We start from the raw sequence: 20,040 nt of genomic DNA on the forward strand, positions 1-20,040 counted from the left end.
TGATTGGAAAAAGACTGAATAGTTCATATCAACGGAGCAAAAAATGGTAAAAAGACTGCTTCTTAAATAGTGCTTTTCTAGTCTGCATTAGCACTCAAAGCACTTTATACAACTTGCCTCATTCACCGAAGCACTTTTTATTTCTATGGAGGTGCATTCTAGCTAAAAGTCACACTCCAGTGGATACAAAGAACACCGTGAGGTTAGTACCAGGGATTGAACCACCAACTTTCCACCTAACAGGCAACCTGCTCTACCCCCTGTGCTACAGCCAGGTTCCTTCTATGCAGTACTGCTGTTCACATGTTTGACCTCATCACCATCCCAGGACTGCCCCGCCAGACATTCTTATTTGTCTTTGGTAAACAAAAGGCTAGGACACACACATAAACATTCGCATCACCACCACACAAGACGAGTGCAATATTTCAGAGCAACACATTTGTATAAACGTTGCACATCTGCATAGTTGGTTTGTTTAGATTTGTTTTTATTGTCAGCAATTATTTGTTTTTTATTGTTTTTTATTCTAAATGCTGCGACCAGAGAGTTGCTTCTAATTTTGTTGAACATCCGATGTTTAATGACAATTAAAGGGTTGTGATTCTGTTTCTAATTAATGATGCATTTGCAAAAGATAAGAGCAAAGTGATTCAAAGGAAAAGGTTTGTTATATAGCCGCAGAGAGGTGCAGCTTCATGCAGCAATGCTAACGTTTATCCTGTGTGTGCGGTTTTGCTTGCATGTGTGTCTCCTGTGCAGGCTGGAAGCTGAATCCAATGGTTGGAGCCGTATATGGTCCTGAATTTTATGCAGGTAAAAGAAAAAAAATCACACAGAGATCAAGCATATATAGCACCAGCCACCCTTTTTTAATGTACTTCCTTATGTGTTTTTTTAATGAATAGCATATGTGACCATCTACCTTGTCCGCTAAATCCAATCTAAAGAGAATACAAAGTTTTGTGTCCATATATGCATGCCTAGCTGCACTTAGTGTTGGTTTGGGTGTGTTTTGTATCTTGCATGTGCAATCTGGTGTGTGTGTGTGTGCACCTGTGTTTCACTCTTCCTTTAAGTTTTGGCTAACATATATATAAACCAGGGTTGGCTAGCAGCGTGCTGTTTTTGATTCAGATACACAACCGGTCAAATGTTTTAGAACACCCCAGTTTTTCCATTTATGGTATAAAGGTAGTGATGTGGTTTCTGCAAAGAAAGTCAAAGTGTCAGTGAGTACAGTTCCCTTCACCATCGAGCGCACTGAGGTCTGCAGACCCAAAGACACGACTGAATCAGAGGACAAGTTTCTGAGAGTTAACAGCTTGTGTGATGGCGGCTCACGGGACAACAGCTTCAAGCACAGCTTAATAGTGGTCGTAGTGAGCAAGTCTCAGTTTCAGCTGTGAAGAGAAAACTTCAGGTTTGACAGGACGAGCTGCACCAAGAAAGCCATCTCTAAGACGTCAAAATAAGACAAAGAGGCTTGTCTGGGCCATGAAACACCACCAATGGACTACTGAAGACTGGAAGAAGGTTTTATGGATCTCCAAAAGTTGCTTCTGTTCATCTGGACGTTCGTCATCATCCAGGTGACGTCTTCAGTCTCAGCTGACTGCAGGTTCCAATCTTATAAACAGGACATTTGCATAATGACTGAAACCAGCCCACTGATGGAACAATGGGCTGGGAGGTCAGTTCCTTAATCATAATTATGCAAATTCTCATGACCACTGATCAACAACCACTGATCAATGTCCATGAGTCCCATTCACAGAGAGCTGGGGAATGGCTGCAATCACAGCATTGTAAGATGGTGACAGATGTACCCTTAGGCCCTCCTCAGCTGAGACTGAAGACGTCACCTGGATGATGACGAAACGTTTCTCCCACAAAACGCTACGTCCAGATGAAAAGAATCAACTTTTGGAGATTTGTTTTCCTGGATGATTGAGAATGCATCAAGAAGGTTTTATGGACTGATGAATCAAAATTTGAAATCTTTGGTACATCACACAGGATCTTTGTACGCCATCGTGTAGGTGAAAGGATGGTTCCACAGTGTGTGTCTGAATTTTGGCATCAATTCTTCAAAACAATTTCAGATATATGAGGTATAAATTTAACTCCGACTCCACATATTGCTATTTTTGGCAAACCACCAAATAACCTTCGTATCACAGCTATCCAAAATAACCTTATTGCCTTTGCTTCTCTTGTTGCCCTTAAAGAATTTGTTGTGTAAATCATCTCAGCCATCATTAATCAAAGTCTGGTTACATGACATCCTAGGACTTCAAAAACTGGAGAAGATAAAATTCTCCCTCAGATGACATCGCCCTGCTGGGCTCGATTCAGGAAGACCTCCAAAAGTTGACCGCGGCCCTGCAGAGGGAGGCAACGAAAGTTGGATTAAGAATCAGCGCCAAAAAAACCAAGGTACTCCGAGTTGGCTATGCACATGCCCGCATTCCTGTCATGATCAACCAACAACGTGCTGAAGAGGTGGAGAATTTTACATATCTTGGCAGCATCATCTCGAATGACGGGGTCTCTGATCGGGATGTCGACGCCAGAATAGGGAAGGCAGTTGGTGTCCTGCGACGTCTCCAACCTATTTGGAACTCGACCTCCCTGAATGTAAGGGTCAAGATCAGACTACTGAACTCTATCGTCTTCCCTACTGCACTTTACGCTAGTGAAACCTGGCGCTCAACAAGTGCAATTATTCAACACCTGAACGTGCTTCAACAACATGGCTTGCGGCGAATCCTGAGAATTTCCTACTGGGACCGAATAACAAATGAGGAGGTCCTACGAAGAGCAGGCACCCGCCCATTAGCCGATGTTGTTGCAGAAAGGCGCTTTCGCTTTGCGGGACATATTTTACGCCTACCCCCTCATCGCCCAGCTAAGATTGCCATGACATGGCGTCCACGCACTGGCAAGCGAAAGCAAGGCCGACCAAAGACCACATGGCGTCGAACATTTATGGACGATCTGAGAACTGTCGACATTGCCTGGGACGAAGCTGAAGCAGTCGCTGCTGACCAACATCGATGGAGATCACTAGCTGCCCGATGCGCCGCTCGGCGTAGGAGGAACTAAGTCTAAGTCTAAGTCAGAGGCTCGTCAGATAGATTTTTTACTTACTGGAAACCGTTACTTAAATACTTAGAAAAGTTACCAGCGCGAGAAATCTCTTTGTAGTCCACCATATGACCGTGCACAAATTCTCCTGCTATTGCCAGCAGGGGCTGCTCCACCTCATAAGACTTCGTTTAAGATACTCCAGCATTATTAATTTACTTCAACCGAGGAGCAAGTAGTCATTAATAGCAATATTAACTAATGTTGATTAATGTTAATATTAATCTACAAGGATGAGCGCTAGCACTTTATTGTTGATTTTTTTTTTGGTTTTTTCTTTGGTTTTTGTTTGTTTTGGGGGGTTTTTGGTTTTTTTTCTCTTTTTTTGTATGGGTTAATCCAAGCCTATTCAAATGGCGGCCCAGAAGCAACCTGCGAGTGGCCCTGCCTGTGGTCCTGGCAGAAACACAGAGAAAACGCAAAAAATGAATTCATTAATTAATTTAAAAAAAATTAAAAATTCCTACAGCGTAGTGTAGACTGTGAATGCAACACTCCTAGTAGCCTAGCAATATTTAACCCACAATGCACCGTGATGTAAACATATTAAACAATCATCGTAATATATGATGCGACAACAGCATGTCTTTCTCACTTCAAAAGCGCAAAATTGACAATGAAAACTGTCGGTTTAACCCTGCCTGGACTGACAAATACTTATTCATTTTACCGAGTTTAATAATCTTACAACCGGAGTTGTACTACCATGGTGAGGGTCCTGTACAGCCCAAGAGAGAGCTGCAGCATCTTCCCTTCGTGTTTGCTTCTTGGCGAAGAAGAAAAGGCCTTTCACAGATTCTGAAACAATGAAATACTGCATGCTGGCCGTGGTGGATGCAGTGAAAAGTGAGTGTGACATCTGCTATTAAAAACGTACCCCTGTAGGACAGTTCAAATATTCGTAGAGTTGAAGTTCTGGCGTCAGACGAGTTTGAAATGCTGTTAGATGACCTGAAGAAAACTGATGTAATGTCTATAGCAGGAGATCACAGACAGAACTGATAATGCACAGTTGTGCGTATATGTCCGTTTTTTGGATGGGAAATTGCTCGGTTTACTACCGTTAGAGGGACACACAGCTGGCGAAATAATGTTTGAGAAGATTTCAGCTCTTTTTGAGGAAAATGGTCTGGATATGAAGCGTGTCTGTATACTTGTGAACGATGGGGCTCCATCCATGGCAGGAAAAGTGAGTGGTCAGCGAAATATTTATTTTAATTTGAAAGGGAATTATCAAAATGTTTTTTTGTTATTATTATTATTATTATTTCAAATGTGCAAAAAATAGTTTAGCTATAGCTCCCTTTTTTTTAAATGGACCTTTTGGTGTGCATTTGTGAGAGGTCACCACCAGATTTATAGGGGGAAAGGAATAAAAAAAATACTTGTTTTTCAGTACAGTTGTGTGGGTTTGAAATTGATCATGATCTGCTGCTTACTGGCTTCAAAAAACATATCTGGCCCAGATAAATTCCTCGGTTTGAAAATCTGGCCCAACTAACTTCGTAGTTGAATAGGCATGGGTTAATCCATCTTTCTGTAACATATTTACCTTCAAATTATTGGAAGGGAGTGGGGGGGTATTCATGCCATCTATGTTATTTATGTTTATTGAATGTTATAAAAACGAAAAAGAAGAGACTATCATTTCTACCTGTACCTATGTGCTTTATGACTGTCTGGCATTTGATAAATTTAAAAAAAGAAATTCTAAAGTGATAAAAGAGTAGAATAGAATAGTTTTATTATTATCCATGTACAGCAAAATTGGAGGTGCTCCTCACTGTGTGTTTCCTAGGGCTGCAACTATCGATACATTTAGTAACTATTGAGTGTTCTATTAATTTTTCGATTGAGAAATCAGATGACAAATTATTATTAATGAGAATAATAAATATTCAAAACAGGAAAAAAATGCAGGTCTTTACAGTAGATCGCAGCAGATGGCCCCGCCCCTCCCTGAGCCTGGTTCTGCTGGAGGTTTCTTCCTGTTAAAAGGGAATTTTTCCTTCCCACTGTCGCCAAAGTGCTTGTTCATAGGGGGTCACATGATTGTTGGGTTTTTCTCTGTATTATTGTAGGGTCTACTGTACAATATAAAGTGCCTTGAGGCGACTGTTGTTGTGATTTGGTGCTGTATAAATAAAAATTGAATAGAAATACGTTTTCTTTCACTTTACATGATGTGATCATCGCGGTAACGGCTCCACCTCTTTTCTTTGAAAAAACTTGTGGCCACATGAGCTTAATGTTGGCATGCTTTTTATTCATAGTTGTGTTTCTATTGCAAGTCTGTTGTCAGTTGCAAATGTGAGAGAAATTCTCAAATTTACGTGGTGAACACTCGGCACTACAGAGCCGTGTGTAAAAAGGAAGCATCACAGCAAAAAAATGTGGGATTTTTTATAATCGAGTTTTTCAGGATACATGATGAATCGTTGCAGCCCTAGTGTTTATGCAGAGATTGCTCTGCAGATCTGCACTCGTTTTTTAAGTCTAAATTGATCTTTGTGTAAAATGCATTCATCAACAGAACACATTTGCATTTTGTTCTGCTAAATAAATTTAGAGAAAGGCCACCTCCCACCTCTGTCTGTTTAGAGGCAATGGGACAACGATGGGCAGGAGTGGGGAGTTTAAATGCTGCCGGTCAGGAAGCAAAGAGAATGGTCACTGAAAAGGTTCATGGATGTAGTGAAGGAGGGCGTGCATGCTTGCACTAGAGTGAGGTAGAGATGAAGGCAGATGATGCTGCTACCACAGCCCCTAGTTGAAGCAGCTATAAGCAGAAGAAGGACAAAAAGATCAGATCTCCTCTAATAACAATTACAGGATATTTTTTATATATTTGTTTTTTTCAGTGAGAATTTCCAGGACTGAAAAATCTAACCATCAAGGAAATGTCCAAATTTGCAGTTCATCTACCTGGTAAAGACCTATAGACTAAATGCACAAGTGATAAAAATAACAACCTGGTAAAACAACAACAATAATAATAAAAATAATAAACATTTTGAGTTAACAGCTGTCTAACAGGTATGTTAGGTAGGTTTTAGTTCTGAAGTGGATCCAGGCTGAATTAAGAATGGGAGAACGCAGCACATGTGTAGAGAATCGAAACTATCACTGGGGGAAGCAAAATTCAAAGCAAGACACAAGAGACGACTGTCAAAGTAAAACAGGAAATGACTCAGAAGATACCTACGAACTGCAGAGACCACAAAGTCACAAAAAATGTCAAAAAGGGAAGTCTGGGAAAAGAAAGAATAACCTCAAGAGAAAAACAAAAACACTGGGAAATACAAAACTAGCAGTCTGTGCTCGAATAATCATGACATAGAGAGAGGAGCCCAAAACTCAACGAAACCAGAGTGAAGCTTAATTCTAGTCTACTGCAAACATGGACACAGATCCAACACCTTCTGTCCTCTTAAACTTCTTTGAAGTCTCCCTCCTGGGTGCATAGTTGGTGAAGTGAAATGTAAATCTTCTGTTGACAAATCTACAAATCTAATAACACACAGGCAGGTACTCAAACATCCATCTGGAACCAAACATTCAATGCAACTCAGGTCAATTTTATTTATATAAAACTGATTTGAATCAAATGACAACAACAGTCACCTCGAGGTGCTTTATATCATAAGATAAAGAAACTACAACAACAGAGAGAAAACCCCAACAATCGAACGACCTCCTGTGAGCAAGCATGGGAAGAACCTCCAGCAGAACCAGGCTCGAGGAGGTGCAGCCATCTGCTGTGACTAGTTGGGGGTGATGGAAATTCAAACTAGTAATAATTATAAAGCTTAAGGGCAACACTGAAGCAGAAAGCATTTAATAATAAACATGGGCCAACATTATGAAGCAATGCCTGAGACCAGGAGGATGCTTTTACAACTCATATATTTATTTACTATATAGGCTTAAAATAAAGGGCTGCAGACAGGTGTCCGCACATTTGACTAGAACAGGTGTGTCAAACACAAGGCCTGGGGCCCAGAATCGGCCCGGCAGAGACATTTTAAGTGAATTTTACAACATTTCCTGTTGATAAAGACCTCCACCATTGCATGTATTACATATCACATCATTAAATAAAAACTAAACAACAGCAATGGTCTAACATAGTGTAAAAATGGAAACATTCCTATCTGCCATAGAAGCTTCTAGTTTGTTTTACCGTTATAGGGGGTGAAGGACTTTTAATGGGGAGTGAACTACCAGAACGTTTTCTGTAATTTTATATTTATTTATTTGTGTTGACAGATTTCCTGCATTTACTACAGCAGCATATTTTCCTTAAACTGAATTAAATCTTTACACTAAAGTGGGCTGTATGTGGCCCACAATGTAAACGACTTTGACATCACTGCTCTATAATACTTTGGCATACAGAAGAGCAGACAAACATGTGTACCAGTCGTGTTTGTATACCCTGTGTATGTTAGTAAGTCAAGATAATTCACAGCCAACAATCGTTTTGAAGCTCCATATAATCTGCATATTACACCACCCTTTTCTCTATATAAGGAAACATGTTTTCCTCCAGGTGAAGCACAGAGAGTGTTGACTATGTTGCACCTTTAAGACAAGAAATAAGGAGAAAGTCTGACTAGAGAATTAAATAATAGTCTGCAGTCCAAAGAAGAGGCTGAAATAATGGAAATGCTAAATATGATGTCCCAGAGACACTGACTGTGTCTCTGGGACAGTAACATAGATGCAAACACTCTTAGTGACGACATCCAGCAATGACAGAACGTTTAAATTGATAAAATTAGGTCAGTGGACACAGAGCACCAGTCTGTCATGGTGAAGAGAGAACTGAGCCTAACAGCAAGGTTTTTGGTGTCTCTCAGATAAGCTGGAGGATGTTACTGCAGCCGAAGAGAAGTGGTTAAAAGAGAAGCTTTTCAAAAACTGCTCCCAGAGAGCTCTGACACCAAATCTAAAAGCAGGCCAGTTTCTAAAAGGAGCTGTACTTCAGTTTCTTGAAGACTAACTGAAACCGACCTCACGGCCCTTTGTTAGTCAGTGGTGCCAGTTTCAGTCATGATGCAAAGGTACTGTTTTTATAAGGTTGTGTTAGGCCTTTTCCAACATGACTGCACACAAAACATCCATAGAGACATGGATGATCAAGTTTAGTATGGAAGAACTTGACTGACCCGGACAACCTAATAGACCTTTGGCATGAAGGTTGCCAGGCCGTCGTCTCCACCGTCACTGTCTGACCTCAGAAATGCGCTTCTGGAAAAATGATTAGAAATTCCCATAAACACAGTCTCGACTCTTTTCATAGAAGAGTTGAAGCTGTCATAGCTCCAGAGGGTGGTCCACATCATAGCAAACCCTGTGGCTTATGAATGGGATCTCACTTGAGTTCATATGTGTGTGAGGGATACAACATGAATGCCTAGAAGAAATGAAACCACAGAACACAGAAGAATTACAGAAAGCATTAACCCCGTTTAAAAGCAAAGCGGTCCCTCCTACGGATGCACACCACGAGGTTTGAATTCAGCTTTACTGCACACCACCTTACCTGGTTCAAGACTATATTTGTCTACCTGTTGGGTAACATTTGTGACTAAGTTAAGATAATTGCATTAATGTTATGTACAGTAAATTACCAGATTACTTTGAGAAAAAGTTTATGGCTCTCCATATAAATTCAGTTTAGAGAGAGAAACTCTAAGTACTCTTGTCTCAGCCGTGAATTGTTCCACCTTTGGCCCAAAAGGTTAGACAAGACTCTCCAACTTTATGTATCTATTTATGCTTATGTCAGTTAGATATATCATGGACTAGCACTGTATGAAGGGTTGTCATAGTGGCAGCCATAAATGCATCCCGTGTGTTTGCACTGACATCTTGTGGTCTCACAGATAAATGATGGAGTATGCTGAAGGGCCTGTGTGTGCTTAACTCTGCTGGACTACACACACTGCTTCTTTTATTTATTAATTTTAATAACATTTGTCCCACATGTCCAATCCTTTACCTTTTTATAAAAAAAACAATCACTTTGTGCTTTAGTTGATGGATTCTGCAGATGTTTTTGTAATACATTAAAAATAAAACAAAAGGCAAAAGGGGAACTAATATTAAAGGGAAAGTGGGAAACACAAAGATCCACTGGCTTACAGAATTGTCACTTCCTCGGCCCTTTCCCTTTCCTAACACATATTTTAGCACTTTGTAAAAGAGAATCCCCAAAACAGGCATCCTCTCAATCTTGAACTCCTTCACATTTGTAATCTAAGGATCTTGGAAAGAAAAGCATCAGGAGAGTCTTCTCCAAGCACAACATCTCAGTGCACTTCAGACCTAGCTACACCCTCAGATAAAAAGACAAAACTCTCAAACACAAACTTAGCAACAAAGTGCATGTGGTGCAGTGCACTGACGAGTGCTTACACCTCCACATTGGAGAAACCAAACAGCCACTCCATAAACACATGGCACAACATCGAAGAGCCACCTCATCAGGACAAGACTTGGCTGTACATCTGCATCTAAAGGTGGTTTGAAAATGGAGTGAAAGAAGCATCTATATACACTGTGAACGACCATCTTTGTACTGAGGCGGGGCTTACGACATCAAATATACCACCTAAAATGCAGTTTTTAAAAGCCCTTCAACCTCCACTCACATCTTGCATCATCTGCTGCAACCTGTTGGGGTGGGAGAAGGAAGACAGGATAAAGACATGCTGTGGAAGAGAGACAGAGGTTAATGACAGATATGATTCAATGCAGAGAGGTCTGTTAACACATAGTGAGTGAGAAAGGTGACTGGAAAGGAAAAACTCAATGCATCATGGGAATCCCCCGGCAGCCTACGTCTATTGCAGCATAACTAAGGGAGGATTCAGGGTCACCTGGTCCAGGCCTAACTATATGCTTTAGCAAAAAGGAAAGTTTGAAGCCTAATCTTGAAAGTAGAGATAGTGTCTGTCTCCTGAATCCAAACTGGAAGCTGGTTCCACAGAAGAGGGGCCTGAAAACTGAAGGCTCTGCCTCCCATTCTACTTTTAAATACTCTAGGAACAACAAGTAGGCCTGCAGAGCGAGAGCGAAGTGCTCTAATAGGGTGATATGGTACTACAAGGTCATTAAGATAAGATGGGGCCTGATTATTTAAGACCTTGTATGTGAGGAGCAGGATTTTGAGTTCTGGATTTAACAGGAAGCCAAAACAGGAGAAATCTGCTCTCTCTTTCTAGTCCCTGTCAGGACTCTTGCTGCAGCATTTTGGATTAGCTAAAGGCTTTTCAGGGAGTTTTTAGGACTTCCTGATAATAATGAATTACAGTCGTCCAGCCTGGAAGTAATAAATGCATGAACTAGCGTCACTCTGAGACAGGATATTTCTGACTTTAGAGATGTTGCGCACATGGAAGAAAGCAGTCTTACATATTTGTTTAATATGTGCGTTGAAGGACATGTCCTGGTCAAAAATGACTCCAAGGTTCCTCACAGTGTTACTGGAGACCAAGGTAATGCCATCCAGAGGAAGAGTCTGGTTAAAAACTGCATTTCTAGTATTTTTAGAGCCGAGTACAATAACCTTAGTTTTAAGTAACGCTTTATCTTCTGCCACCTTAAAGGCCTGTGGTATGTAGGCAATTAATAGGGACTGAATGTTTAAGATTGAAGCAGATCTCTTCGTAGGAATGGGGTCTAAAAGTCACGTTGATGGTTTGGAGGAAGTAATTGGTGAAGTTAACTCAGAAAGATCAATTGGAGAAAAAGAGTTAAATAAATAAAGTGGTAGTGAAGCAGCTGTAGAAAATGTTACATCTCTCCTTTTCTCCTTGCAGTGTGAGCGCTCCTCACAAACACACATCTGCAGATGATCAGCCAGCTGTTTTACATCTACTCTAACCAGAGAATTTTCCAGCTAAAAGGAAGGTTGGCTTGTTGTGCATAGTCCACTAGCAGATATAGAGTAAAGCATTAACAAATCGTAGGACTTCTCGGAACAGTGTCTGAGAAATAAGGTCTGATGGACACAGAGAGGGTCAAAGTAAATGTCAAAAGTACTAAAACTAGCTTTATGTAATGATACATCTTTGAGATTCTTATAAGTAAAGTTTTCTTTAATGGTTAAAACTTCATTTTTTAAGTAGTTCAGAAAGTCTTTACTACTTAAGGTTAAAGGAATACTTGGTTAAACCGACCTCTAAGTCTTTGTTCTTATTTTCTCCAGTTAAGGCTGAATAGTAAGATGTGTTAGCTTTATGAAAAGCTTTTTATAGAACAGCAAACTCTTTCTCTAGGCTAAATAAACATCTTTTAAATTAGTGAGATTCAATTTCCTCTTTAAGTTCTGTGTTTGTGAGTTTTACCGGGGACACAAGCATTTCTGATTTCTTGCTTTCTTCTGCAGAGGAGCCAAAGTCCAGGGCCGTACACAGTGAGGAAGCAAAACTATTATAGAGATATTCAACCTTTCTGGAAGTAGATTAGTAGCTGCTCTGTACTGTGTTGGCATGTGGCCTTGAAGAAGTTAACAGTAGAGGAATTACACCCTTAAAATCCGTTACAGCACTTTTCCAAAAGACATCTTCAGTAATGACATTTATTCCTCACTGTGTACCCCTTTATGCTAAATTTAAATGTTATTGATCCGACAAAAGGTTTTCAGGGAATACTGTAAGATGTTCAAATTGTATGCCATATTTCAGATCAAGATCCAGGATGTAATAAAGTGGTTGTGTGTTCAGTGAAGCCGACTGAGTCTATGATTTTATGTATCTTTGTCAGTGGCAGGTTTTCCATACCCCAGTGCAGGAGCAGCTGTTGCCTATAGAGGGGCTCATTTGAGAGGCAGGGGCCGCGCCATCTACAACACGTTCCGTGCTGCACCTCCACCTCCACCTATCCCCACCTATGGAACGTGAGTTTTTGCTAACATACAAAGACATTGATGTGATAACAGGGAGTGGAAAACAAAAACACCTTCTAATAGAGCAGGAAATTGCTAGACTGTTTTTGTGTGTGTTTCAGGACATGAAGGCACTGAAGAAGAAAAATAATAAATTAATAGTGTAAAATAAAGGAGTCATAAGAAGAAATAAAGGTCAAGAAGGCAGCAGGAGAGGAATGGTGCAGGCTGGTCATATCCACTGAATAAATAATTTAACCTGTGTGGTACATGCACTGCTCCAAAAATTGTAGTTTTAATCAGAGTCAGTTCTGCCAGTGTGGGTTGTTAATCCCCAAACAGGAGTGGTTTTACAGGTGCAGGCCCTCGATATTTGTTCCTTTCTCATCGTTTCTGTTTTTTACTAGTTTGTATTTGGCTCGGTCAGTGTCGATACTGGGAGCATAAGGCGATACCTGGACCATGTAGAGGTTCTACAGGTAATCCACTCCTTCAGGATGACACATGGTGTCCATGGTGGCCAGAAGGTTTGCTGTGTGTGGCCCGGTTTGCTATCCTTGGCATCTCTGTGGGGGGTGGTATGCTATGTTGGGGTGGGACCTATGTTGTTTGCTATGTTGAGATAAGGGGACTCTTCTTCATGTGTTGATCTAGAGAGATCCTGCCAGTTCTTTCCAAGTTGGCTCTCTGGCTCCTTCTCTTTTCCTTCTTTTCTCTTTTCCATGCATCGTGCTGGCTGCTGCGGTCCTGGGGTGTCCTCCCTGCCTTCAGGTTGGCACCTTTTGCGGCTGGTCCTCTTGCGCCTTAGGGGGTGGGCCAAGGTGCCTGGTTTGTGCTGCGTTCTGGGCCCTTCTCTCTGGGTGCCCTTTCTACATCTGTGGGGCCAGGATGTGTTGCTTGTGCTGCACTGCACAATGTCTTAAAGACATAAAGACCAGGATGGTCTTTATGTAAGACTGCTTTCTTCCATTTGTGCAACATCTCTTAACTTAGAAATATCCTGCCTCTGAGTGACGCTGAAAAACTAGTTCATGCATTTATTACTTCAGCCTTCAGTTAATCCAAACCCTGTGATTGTTGTTGATGATGTGCATACATCTCTTCATCAAAGTTTAATCACAACAATGCATATTTGACAAGTTCAATGGACTTCATTGGCTTCCATCCTATTTGAATCCAGTAATCAACTTTGGGATGTACTGTAATGTGATTTTCAGAGGATGAATATCTGCACAAGTTATGTGAAGCAATCAGAAAGTGGAATCTCAAAAGAAGGCTCTTTGTAACCCATGCCACCAAAATGAGGCTGTTTAGAGCCCAACAGGCGGTCGTGTCCTGTACGGTCATCCTAATGAAGTCCTTGCAGGTATTGTTTGCTCGAGGAGAATATCAGGAAATCTAATTACCTTTAATGTCAGTTTACCAGATGTTGTCAGATCATCTATGATGTCATTTAGTTAGGACATTTTTCAGTATGAAAACCCGTCACCCTGTCAGTTCTGTATATTTCAATGTTAAATATATGCTTAATATTTGATATTCTATGTCAACAGTGTGGTCTACCAGGATGGATTTTATGGGGCAGAAATATATGTAAGTCAAAGCCCAATGATATGCATTTATATTTCATTTCTGTGTAGTTGCAAGATTGATTTTTAAGCATTTCTTCTAATAATGACCAACTGGCCAAGACAGTAGTCTGGATTTGATGTTGAATTTTGAAGATAATCTCTTCTAATCTGTAATGAGAGCGATTTGAAATTGTTCTGTTTCTCTTCAGGGAGGATATGCAGCCTACAGATATGCACAGCCAGCTGGTACTGCTGCAGCTGCTTATAGTGACAGGTACGATATTTTCTCTTCCATGTCTGAAGCCTTCTTGAAAAAACGTTCTCACAGAACAAAACTGGTCGCATCATCTTATCCTGTTTCTTACTTTATCTGGTATGCTTTCATACCATCATCTGTATGCTCATATGAAAAAGAACATTTTCATACAATTCAAATCAAATCAAATCACTTTTATTGTCACATCACATGTGCAGGTACATTGGTACAGTACATGTGAGTGAAATTCTTGTGTGCGAGCTTCACAAGCAACAGAGTTGTGCAAAATACAATAATGTAAACAAGCAAAATACAAGAATGGCTACATCTGAAACTAATAAATATATGTACAATATATTATAATATATGCAAAAAAAAAATTTCTGGATGTGTATACTAAATATTTTTCTGTGTGTGTGTGTGTGTGTGTGTGTGTGTGTGTGTGTGTGTGTGTGTGTGTGTGTGTGTGTGTGTGTGTGTACACATATTTTACAGATTAAATAGAGTAAACAATAAATAAAATATATAAAAATATACAGAGTTGAATATGTGCAAAACAGTGGCGTTACTGTACAGTATGTAGTGCATAATGTTAAAGTTCCAGTAGTGAAGCTGAGGTGTCTATGACGTGTTCAGCAGTCTGATGGCCTGATGGAAAAAGCTGTCTCTCAGTCTGCTGGTACGGGACCGGATGCTGCAGAACCTCCTTCCTGATGGAAGCAGTCTGAACAGTTTATGGCTGGGGTGACTGGAGTCCTTGATGATCCTCCCCGCTTTCCTCAGGCAGCGCTTCCTGTAGATGTCTTGGAGGGAGGGAAGCTCACCTCCAATTATCCGTTCAGAGCACCGCACTACTCACTGGAGAGCTTTGCGGTTGTAGGCGGTGCTGTTGCCGTACCAGGTGGTGATGCATCCAGTGAGGATGCTCTCAATGGCACAGTGATAGAAGGTCCTGAGGATGCGGGGGCTCATGCCGAATCTTTTCAGTCTCCTGAGAAAGAAGAGGCACTGCTGCACCTTCTTCTCTGTTTTGTTCATGTGTACTGACCACGTAAGATCCTCAGCCAGATGTACTCCAAGGAACCGGAAGCTTCTCACTCTCTCCACAGCAGCGCCGTTGATGGTGATGGGGGTGTGTACTTCTCTGCACCTCCGGAAGTCCACTATCAACTCCTTTGTCTTTGCGACGTTGAGGGTGAGATGGTTGTCTTGACACCAGTGGGTCAATTCTATGGAGCCCTGTGAAAAACTAAGCATAGACCATGTTTCTTCTTCTATGGTTATGGTTTTCTGGATGCCTTTATCTCTCTTTTACAACATTGCTTGCGAGCACAGATCTCTTAAGGTCCTGCCAGAGACAACACCAAATGGTCCAAGGTCTGGACTTGGACTGGCTTTTGGCTCACAATTTTCAAGACTTTCTGAAATCTCATATACCGTGCTTATTTGTTTATTATTGTGGGATCTTTACCTACAACATAAAGTGTGTCTCGGGAACTGTTGTTGTGATTTGGCACTGTATAAATAAAACTGAACTGAACTGAAAATTAGATTACTCCTAATGTCTTAGAGTTCAGGATCCTGTGTTTTTCCTCAGGTTTGATGATTCCTGTAGAACGTGACTAGTGTTGTTTAATAATGAGGGTTTCCATACCTGTTCGACGTGAATAGTGCACTGTGCATGCAGTGGGAATGTCTATCACAGGACCGGGTTCCCACCCCTGGAGTCGAGCTGCTTGCACGTAATGTCGCCACTGTCATACACAGTAAAAGCTTATAAGCAATCATAAACCCAGCGTTTTTACTAAACATCAAACATGATGTCAGAAGTTGTGGTTTGGTCATGTGCTAAAAAGCTGCCAACAAAGCGGTAAGCTAAACGTTTTCTCAGCCCTTTAAAGACATAGCAAGCAAGCAGCTAACGTTGTTCAGCTATCGTAGCAAAGGCTATTAAACATCAATGACCATGTGGAAGGATTCTGTAGACCAGAATCATTGATGTTTAATGGAAACATTGCCAAGAAGTCGCCCGTGTACGAGCAAGAATACGATATATTCATGGCAGCATGAGAAAGCAACTACTGCATGACAGTGACTTAACCTTAAGCAAAGCAATTGAAATGAGCTAAATATTCGAATAGCAGCCCCAAACGACAGCAAAGGTGGATAGTTTCATCACAAAATAAGTGCGACACGATCAGAACAGAGTCCTGCACATGCAATAACTAACTGCAACAACTGTGGAGGTGGCGTTGAGATGCAAGCGCCCAGCAGTGATGAAGAAATGTTCTTTGTGAATGGGGTCAATATAGACACTGGGAATCCCTGTTTTCTGCATAGGAATGACGTATTCACCACTGTGCATATCAATGAAAAACCAATAGAGCTGCCGTCAAATGTAATGTCATGCCCGCCAACTGAAACAAAACAGAAGACTCAGAAAACCAAACTGGTGGCATATGGAGGTGAGGAAATTCAAACAGCTGGCACAGCTACACTTTGACCCACTCTGCAGGCAAGGAATACCCGCTGTAATTCTTTGTAGTGAAATGGGTCAACGACATAATCATTGGTGGAAGAGATATGAAAGCATGAACAGTATCTCAGAAAGGAACTCGAGCATGTGAGGGAAGTCCAACTGAAGTCCAAATTCCAACTTGAGGAAGTCTGTTATGTTGGCCATGTATTCACAAGCAAGGGCCTCAAGCCTGATCCAGCTAAGACCAAAGCAATTAATGAGATTTTCATACCAGAAAATGTCACAGCCCTCCGGTGCTTCTTGGGGATGATCAACTTTTTAGGAAAGTTCTTTCCCAGAGTGACCTCTCAGCCCCATTTCATGAGCTAACACACAAAGACATTCAGTGGTGCTGGCTAAAGCAGCATCAAGATGCATTCAATGCTTTAACAAAGAGCCAGTCCAGCCACTCTCAGCTACTATGATGTGCAGAAACCCATCACACTTACTGTACGTGTGACGCCTCACAGTACCGGCTTGGAGCTTTATGAAGCGCCTTGAGGCGACTTTTGTTGTGATTTGGCGCTATATAAATAAAATTGAATTGAATTGAATTGTGTGCCTTCAGGTGCTCCGACCGCCTGCTCCTCTTGTACACAGACTGAGATCCATGGATCAAGAAAGAGCTTCTTCCTGTTGTCTTTGCATGTTCCAAATTCAATGATTATATCTGTGGAAAGCAGATCTAAATCAAAACTTATCATCAACCATTAGTCACAATCCCACATATTCTAAATGAAACGATGGTTTCTACAGCCGACCTTTACATGGAGGAAATGGAAACTAAAGCTCTTGGCTTTGTCCAAAGGATAACACGCAGCCACTGGTACAGATATATGGATGCCACCTTAGTCTGAATCAAAACCTTTCACCAAACATGTTAGCTCAGTGGATAGAAACATACAGTTCACCAAGGAAGATACAAAGGATAAAAGTTTGCTGTTTCTGGACTGTGCTGTGTGCACTGAGGATGGAAACCTCAGCATTGAAGTTTACTGGAAACCCACACACAGACCAGTACCTGTTGTTTGACTCCCACCACCATCTGGAACACAGATGTGGGGTGATCAAGGCCCTTGTTGTGGAAATTTTAACACTAACCTGCAACATACCCATCTTGGGGGGGTTTACCTTCAGCCCCATCCTTAAAACCTTCTCCCTCACAGAGAGAATTATGACCTTCAACTTCTGGCTCTTGGCGAAGGCGGTCACACTTTTCTCCTCTCCCTTTCCTTATCTTCCCTGCTTAGCTTCTTGTGTTCTTGTCTAGTCTAGTCTATTTTTTACTTTTCCCTGGAACACTCTCTCACAGTCTGTTCTCTAAAACCTAAAAGAGGAATTATGGATTTGATCAACTGGTCCCTGAATGCAATTGACACCAGCTTCTCAACGAGAAGCCGGGGATCGGGGGAGCCTGACTGTCCTGGAGGGACTTTCCCTGCCGGATACACGATGGACGGGTGGACGAACTGGAGGGTCGTGTGCCTGGCGGGACTGTCAACAACAACAACAACAATCTTTATTTATAGAGCACATTTAAAAGCCTTGGGCATACCAAAGTGCTTTACATAAAACAATAAAAAATGTCGATCAAGGACATTGAAGATATCTACCTGTTCGGAACCATGATAACAGGGTTCTTGCTGATCGGAGCTGGCTTGGCCCTGGCTTATCAAAGATTAAAGAAAGCGGAATCGGCTGTTCCTACCCCCACAAGGCTGCCCGCTGGGATTGAAACGATAGGACGAGGCGTGAGTTCTCAGAATGGGCTCATTGAACGCAGCACGGATAAGATCTTGGAGAAGCTCGAGGCTGCCGTGAACACTCAGAATAAGACCGCTGAGTGAAAATTGGATAACATCGTGGAGAAGCTCGCGGCTCTCCAACGGCAGATTGAGAGACCAGTGTCGAACAACAGCTTTGAAATTCACATGAGTTGTTCGCACTAAAGTAAAAACCATCATCACTTCATGCAGCTACCACTTCAGCGCCAGCTGTGGTCTCAAGGCTGGAGCTGAACAACAACACCCTGATAACGACTGTGCTTAGACTGTTCCTCCCCCATGCAAGGCCACCTGGGTTGGCTGGAAGACTGTTTACTTAGCCCGGCAGGGTGAAGGACACTGTCTCAGCTGAACTGAACACATACACTGATACACACTCATCCCCCTCCCTTTCCAAACGCCTTCTATGCCTGTCCCCTCCCGCGGCAGATGGCGGTCGACTGGACCAGCGCAGACATGCTGCAGGACCGGATGCCTTGTCTACACCGGCTCTCTCTCACCTTTACCCGCCCCTGTTGCTTGTCTTGTGTTTCTGTGGTGTATTGACAGTCATGTGCTTTTTGTGCTGGGGTGTTTTTTCTGTTCTCCCAGTACAAGCTTAGTCTGAGTGGAGTTTTTTTCTCCTCCTCTCACCTCATGTTATGTATTTTCGTTGTTTTTTCCTATCAGCCTACCTTCTCTGACTTGTCTTTCCAATGTGATATTTGTGTAAAGTTTGGTCAGAAGGTTCCTTTGAAAGTGTGCTTGCGCCGTAGCGTGCTGCCTGCTGTAACCCATAATTTTCTTCAGGATTAATAAAGTATTCTGATTCTGATTCTGATTCTGATTGGTTTCTGCTTGGCCGTCACCTAAAGATTTGCATCCCTGATGTAAAAGAAACACCAACCAGGGAGAAATGACAAACTGAACAACATCATCATTCCTTGTGTAACTGCTTTGTCAGAGAAACTCAGGAGAATTTGAGCATCCCAGTGCACCTCAGACTAAGCCACACCCTCAACCAAAACCGCCAAAATCATCTAAGCCACACAGTGTTTGCTGTGCAGTGCATCAAGAAGTGCTCAGAAAAATCAAAGGTCAAAAGTCACTCTTTCAGAGATGAAGGATGCAAGAAGGTTTGAAAGAGGAGTAAAAGATCCATGTCTGCTATGAACGCCCATCTTTGAACAGAAGGGGTGGCCTACAGCACCATCTATCAGCCACGTGTGGTGCAGTGTCAACACAGTCTAAAGATCCCTTCTCAGGCATTTGGCGCCTACAACCAGACCTCAGTTCACATGATTGGGTGGGGCAAGGTTTCACAATGGTTTCAACTGTAACTCTCAGTAATGGTAATATACCCACACCTTCTTTTCATTGGCTCATGTGATGACTTACCTGACTTAACCTTCACCTGGGGTTACATACCTGGTTTTTAGAAATGAAGAAGCCTCTTGGATGAGAGGTGAAAGAAATCCAGTTGGTATGTTCAAGCTCTGTAGATTAGATGACCTTGATGACTGAGAACCCACACAGACATGTTTCTGTAGCCTTTCTTCCCGTTCATGCTGGAGATCAAACAAATCCAATGCTGCCCTCCTGTTTAAAACATCAGTTTTGAGAGAAGCATAATTTTCATTACATGGCCTGCCAGCCTTTAGTGTGATTGATTAGTGAAAATGATTATAGATCTCAGTTAAAATAAGTGGCTCCAAGATATGATAATATATTATTAATTACTCTTTGACAGTTGAAGCTGAGAATGCTAACAATATTTCTGACTGAATTCCCAATCAGAAAAGACTGGTACACAATATAACACCAGTGAGAGTTGGAACTCCAGGTTTCACCTGGCCCGGCGAGTCGATTCAGCACTGCCTTAATGC

At 41.8% G+C, this 20,040-nt stretch overlaps 1 protein-coding gene across 1 annotated transcript in view; it reads left to right on the plus strand.

Moving 5' to 3' along the window:
* Positions 1-20,040, plus strand: part of rbfox3a (RNA binding fox-1 homolog 3a) — a 154,462-nt gene that overhangs the window by 125,340 nt on the left and 9,082 nt on the right. The window contains exons 7-10 of the mRNA XM_080872791.1: positions 763-816; positions 11,926-12,058; positions 13,600-13,639; positions 13,827-13,891. Of these exons, the coding sequence (XP_080728917.1) occupies positions 763-816; positions 11,926-12,058; positions 13,600-13,639; positions 13,827-13,891 (292 nt within the window). The remainder of the gene's footprint in view (positions 1-762; positions 817-11,925; positions 12,059-13,599; positions 13,640-13,826; positions 13,892-20,040) is intronic.

Source organism: Rhamphochromis sp. 'chilingali', assembly GCF_963969265.1.
Source record: "Rhamphochromis sp. 'chilingali' genome assembly, chromosome: 22".
Taxonomy (NCBI): Eukaryota; Metazoa; Chordata; class Actinopteri; order Cichliformes; family Cichlidae; genus Rhamphochromis; species Rhamphochromis sp. 'chilingali'.